The sequence below is a fragment of the Dendrobates tinctorius genome, unplaced genomic scaffold (assembly GCF_039654945.1).
Source record: "Dendrobates tinctorius isolate UK_male_01 unplaced genomic scaffold, ASM3965494v1 ptg000062l, whole genome shotgun sequence".
Lineage (NCBI taxonomy): Eukaryota > Metazoa > Chordata > Amphibia > Anura > Dendrobatidae > Dendrobates > Dendrobates tinctorius.
Window position 1 is genome coordinate 13022336 of NW_027361730.1, and position 6000 is coordinate 13028335.

The window sequence follows — 6000 nt, forward strand, 5'->3', positions numbered from 1 at the left end:
CCTAGCTGAGAATGTTTAAAAAGAATAATGAAAGTGCTGTTTATTTGTTCATATTGCTTCCCAAAGAGTAATAAAAAGTGACCAAAAAGTCGCATCTACTACAAAGTGGCGCCAATGGAAAGTGAAGCTTATCAGGAAAAAAATAAGACTTCATAGAGCCCCACTGATGGAAAATTATGAAATTTATAACTCTCACAATATGTAAAACACAAAAACAAATGTTTTCCAAAGAGTCTATTAATGTTCAAAAGTAATAGGTTTATTATTTTCTATCTATTTGGTTTGCCATATTGCTGACCCTCAAGATAAAGTGAACACTTGCAGGACGGTAAATGGTGTAAAATTTAAAAAGCAAAAAGTAAAAAAAAGGCAGACTTAAAAGATTTAATAACAGTTTGTAAAGAAGTTATATGTACCCTGAAATGATGCCGTTGACAAACAGGCTGAAAAATAATATTGGAAAGCCACAATAAAAAAAATGAAAGAAAAGTATGGACCATCATAAAGGACAAAACTGACAGTGACATCAAGGAGTTAAAAGTTTGAAGACACATGGCACTCATGTGGAGGTGGTGCTCAAGAAAGTTTTCACTCCATTAATAATACAGTATATAAACACACTTGGAACTCGAGGGAAAAAATATGCAGATTATGGCTTTATTAAAGGCAATACAGAACTTATAACGTTTCAGCCCTATAGTCCGTCCTTCCTCAGATATGGACTGTCATGAGGTACACAAAAGAGCTGCAGTAATTAGCACAGGGGAAATGCGAACACAATCCCCAGGAGACGAGCGACTTCTCTTGGAGGCTGTGGTCGCATTTCTTCTGGGCTCATCACTGCAGCTCCTTTGTATAACTCATGCCAGTCCATATCTGAGGAAGGTCCAACTATAAGATTGAAATGTTTTAATTTCTATAATAAAGCCATAATTTGCATATATTTTCTCTCTAGTGCCAAGTATAATTTTATATATTACTAAGTAGTTAAATTAGTAGTTAAATTCTATTTCTATTTCCTATTCACAATGACAAAGACAAGATAGCTACTTGAACTAACCAGATATTTAAACATCACCAAGCACAGTCTTAAGGCCCCGTCACACTAAGCGATCTCGGTAGCGAGATCGCTGCTGAGTCACAACTTTTGTGATACAACAGCGATCTCACCAGCGAGATTGCTGTGTGTGACAGCGATCAGCGAGCGGCCCCTCAGCCGGTATCGCTGAAAGAAACCTCTGGACATTTCTTTGGTCGCTGGTCTCCTGCTGGCCAGCACGCATCGCTGTGTGTGACAGGCGGGAGACCAGCGATCAGGTGTAAAAAATAAAAAAAATAAAAAATATAGTTATTCTCACCTTCCGACGTCCCGTTCAGCTATCCTGCCTCTCTCCACGCTCCGGTCCCAGTGATCCTTTGCACGAATGACCGCGAGACTTTTTCGCAAAGGATTACTGGGACCGGAGCGTGGAGAGGCAGGATGGCTGAACGGGACGTCGGAAGGTGAGAATAACTATATTTTTTATTTTGATTCTATTTTTTACAGGGATGGCCAGTGATGCCGGGCGCTCGGCATCGCTGTGCTGATCGCTGGTGAAGCTGTCTGTGTGACAGCTCACCAGCGATCACATAGCGACTTACTAGCGATCCTGACACCTTGATATCGGTGTCGGGATCGCTGGTAAGTCGCTTAGTGTGACGGGGCCTTAAGGTACAAGATTATCTCCAAAGACCTTGACATCCAGGCTTCAACATATCTAGGAAGTCTGCAGCTCCTCCATATGCTAGTGTGAAGCTAGCCTAACAGAGGAATATACCGGGGAGTGGAGGATAGGGAAAAAAAAACAAAATAAGAGATTTATCATATTTGCAAACCCACGCAACAGTCACAGATAACTCCTCCAAACGCCTTCCCTTATAAGCACCAAAAACACCTCTCCTCCAAGCCATGTAGCATAATCTAGCTCTGACATGTGCTTAAATCAAGACTCAGATTATATAGGGGATAGGAGTGGCTACCCATGCTCAGCTGAGAGCTCAGACTCCCAGAGCTCCCAACATGGCAGATTAACCCCTGTTCTGCCAAAAGAAATAAACACCATTTAAAAAAGGTGTATTGCTTTTCAGCGCAGGAGTAAGAGAAATTAGACGATGCGGTATTCTGGCTCCTCTCTGTTGTGGTAACACTGTGACATTTGCTACTTAAGAATCTTCCAGGATACAGTGGAAGTAGGACAGTTAATGAAAGAACCACATGAAACTTGGACCAAAATGTGCAAAAAAAAAATTAGAGAGAGAAATCACAATTCAGGAAATGTTCTATGGACAGATGAATCCAGACTGACGTTCTTTGGCAATGCATTCCAGCACTGTTCTTAACCATGACATGAAGAAGCCTATTAAGTGAAAAATCCCTAAAAACCCACCATAAATACTGATTCACAAATGTTCCATTCTTTCTAATGTCTTTTAATCAATTCAAATTTTGAAGGCCATAAAGTGGCTGAAAGAAGTGACCAGTTTATTCTTTTGGTGGAATTAAAAAGAAAAAAAAAAGCTGCCGCAAACATGTTAACAAGAATGTCAGACAAGGCGCTTGAGAGAAAGTACTGCTGGTGTTTTTCTAAAGAGTCTCCTTAATAAAAACAATGCGGGTACATTGGCGTCTAAAAGGCACCGTGTGCATGTAACCTAAATATAAGAACATTAGATATGAATATAACAAAATGGGACCTACGGGGGGATAAAGGAAGCACAGATCCAAAAGTGCATAATGGTTGAGATGGAAAAAAATGGACTTATCTAAAGGTGGCCAGCAATGAGTCCTGCTCTTACTCCAATCGAAAATCTTTTGGAGAGAGCTGAAATCTGCTCTTGGGTAAAGTATCTTTACAAGCATTCAAGTCGGACTTGCATTGGAAGAAATTATCAACAGACAAGTGCAAGATTGCTACAAAAAACATTTGGATGCGGTCATTGTTGGGAAAGGTTGTGAAATCAAGCATTAGGTAATGGTACCGTTAATCCTGTCCATGCCATATTCTATGCTTCTCTATTTCTTATGTAAAATGACTGCATGTACAACATATGTCGACAGATCAACTTTTTAGTTCAATGTATATTGACAGGCTATTAAAATATTCTAATGTTACAAAGTTGGTACATATAACTAATTTCTGAATATATTGGCCTTATTCTAAACAATTGAGGTAGGCAACATTAGTGACCACAAATATATAGATTTGACTAAATAAAAAAAATATATAAAATACAAGTGGGGAAGAACTCAGGGACGCACCTAGGTGTTGAATGCAACACCTGAAGCTCACGGAATACTAAAAACTATTGATTTCAACAGGAGCTGTATGTATAAATTATGCTGTAAGCTTCGTCTAGTGGCCGCTAAAGGCAGATGTTTACATTAAACAAGTTTGTGATGAGAAATTTGAAGATTTATAGCTCTGGGTGACATAACCACACATAGTACACATGCAATATACACATTTTCTGTATTAGATACTGCCTGCTTTTCACTAACATAACCAAATGGACATGTTTAGTGGGCACATCAGGAGTATTCCTGGGGTACACGCTAAACGCACGGTACATCACAAACACGTCGTAAGCCCAGCCTAAAGATTTTAAGGTCCAATCGTTCTGCCATAGTTTCTAAGTACATTTCTTTTCTCCTTGTTCTTCCATAGTAAGTTTGATCTCTACACGAAAACTGAAGATTTGCCTGACGTGGAGAATCTCCGACCATATTACCAGGGCTTAGCAGACAAGTATTGTCCTAGGGTGTTATGTTGGTGATCTTATGCTTCCCTACGCATTTCTAATTCCTATTTCACAATTTATCTTTTTTTGCCAGATATTTCTTTTTCGTGTATGGAAAATGTAGGTACCTAAAGTTATTAGTGTTTGATGCAGCAATATGAATAGTAATAGATAATATGCTGTACCAAACCATCTTTTAATGCAGAAATAAAGCTGAAACCACTGAACTAAACTAGTAATACAATGAAAAATCTCTCCTGCAAATGCAGTCCATGTACTATAAAGACTCGCCCACATTTCCAGGTATCGGCCAGTGGTTTGGGTTCAGAAATCCTAAAAAGAAATGTGCAAATATCTTGAATCAAACATTAATAGGAAATTAAAGCATTAGAGTAAATATCGAAATAAAGAGAATAAATTAGGCCTCCTCTTTTTTACATTTAACAGCAATTATTTGTTTAAAGCCTAGATACAGTATTGTAATCATTTTCTGTTATTGCTCTAGTGCATCTAAAGTTAAAAATAAAGCAACTTTGCATTGGCTTGAATAATAGGAATCCTACTTTCCTCAATGTCCTATGGCAACACACAATGGGTTAGTTAGTTAGCTTCCTACTTAGAAACAGAAGATGTGTTAAACAGCAGTAATTAATAAATTATGCAAATTAGCTTAACGATACACACATAAGGCCTCCTTCACATGTCCCTTGTTTTCAGTACATGTGGTATCCATTTTTTTTTTGTGGATCCAACATACATCCATTATATTATATGGGTCTATGCACGTGTTTTTTTCCAGCAACACGAATGAGAAGGGCCAATACAAGTCTATGAGTCCGTGAAAGACATGTACAGCACATGGATGGCATCAGTGTACAGTCCATGTTTAACACTGCAAAGCATAGGAGAAGCTTTGTAATTTATTTATCTACAGCGGAAAAACACTGCTGACACACTGATGGTAAGAAGGGACACACGGATGCCACTGATGGTAAAAAGGGACACACGGATGACACTGATGGAAAAAAAAAGGGACACATGGATCACACACTGATGGTAAGAAGGGACACACGGATCACACACTGATGGTAAACAGGGACACACGGATGACACACTGATGGAAAAAAAAAGGGACACATGGATCACACACTGATGGTAAAAAGGGACACGAATGACACACTGATGGTAAAATCAAATGTAAACTTTGGCACTCAAAAAAATGTTGCAATGAAAAAGTTTATTAACAGAAAAAATGACCCAGATGAATTCCAGATAATCAAAATCAACGTTTCGGCCCAACAACCGGCCTTTATCAAGAGATATCTGTGGGGAAAAGGGTCTCATTATTGCAATTCAGGCGTGAGAGGTTAATGCAGGACTCTCATTAGTTGCTATGACAGCTGTGGGTCTGTTGAAGACCTCCATGCCTGTCATTACAGAGCGCTCTTGAAACCCCTTTTCCCCCCGTTACACATGCTGTATCGCCACATTCAGAAACATCCAGTCAAAATATAAAAATAACTGACCCGATCAGTAAACAGAAAAAAATTCAAGAACACCAAAATTCCTTTCTTTTGGGTTGCTGCAAGAAAGGATGAACATTATGGACCTAGGTCTTTTTTCATCGTACTGTGTGTAACTATTATATTTAACCAAAATTGATATTAATAAAAATGCTGTCTCGCCCCATAAAAAAATAAATCACAGAGCTCCATTAACCACAAAATAAAAACATTACAGGTCTCGAAAAATGGCAACACAACCTCCCCAAATTTTCTTTTCAAAACTTGTTTTTTTTTCACCAAAATAAAAAAACTGGACATTTGGGACCGCACTCAGGATGCCATCCGGGCCTCCAAGGAGAGAATGAGGTCCTCCGCTGATGCACACTGGCGCCCCGCTCCCACCTTTGTTCCCGGCGACTTGGTGTGGCTCTCCGCTCGTAACATCAGGCTGCGGGTTGAGTCTACTAAGTTGGTGCCTCGCTTTATAGATCCCTTCAAGGACCTGGAGCAGGTTAACCTTGTGGGTTACCGTCTGGCCCTTCCTCCACACCTGGGTATCACTGACACCTTCCATGTGTGCCTCTTTAAACCCGTTCACATGTCCCGGTTTTTGGAATCATCTACCGGGACATCAAGCTTGTCCTCAGACGAGGTGAACGCCATCGTGGGGTGTAAGGTGGTACAGGGCAAAAAAGTATCTAGTGGACTGGAAGGGTCA

The 6000-nt window shown here is 39.7% G+C and overlaps 1 protein-coding gene across 4 annotated transcripts in view; it reads left to right on the forward strand.

The window, feature by feature from the left end:
• The window catches only part of MIOX (myo-inositol oxygenase), a 97056-nt gene extending 92728 nt beyond the window's left edge, over positions 1 to 4328 (forward strand). For all 4 annotated transcript variants that reach the window (XM_073579280.1, XM_073579282.1, XM_073579281.1 and 1 more), the window contains one exon: positions 3705 to 4328. In XM_073579280.1, the coding sequence (XP_073435381.1) occupies positions 3705 to 3813 (109 nt within the window). In that variant the 3' untranslated portion in view covers positions 3814 to 4328. The remainder of the gene's footprint in view (positions 1 to 3704) is intronic.
• The last annotated feature ends 1672 nt before the right edge of the window (positions 4329 to 6000 follow it).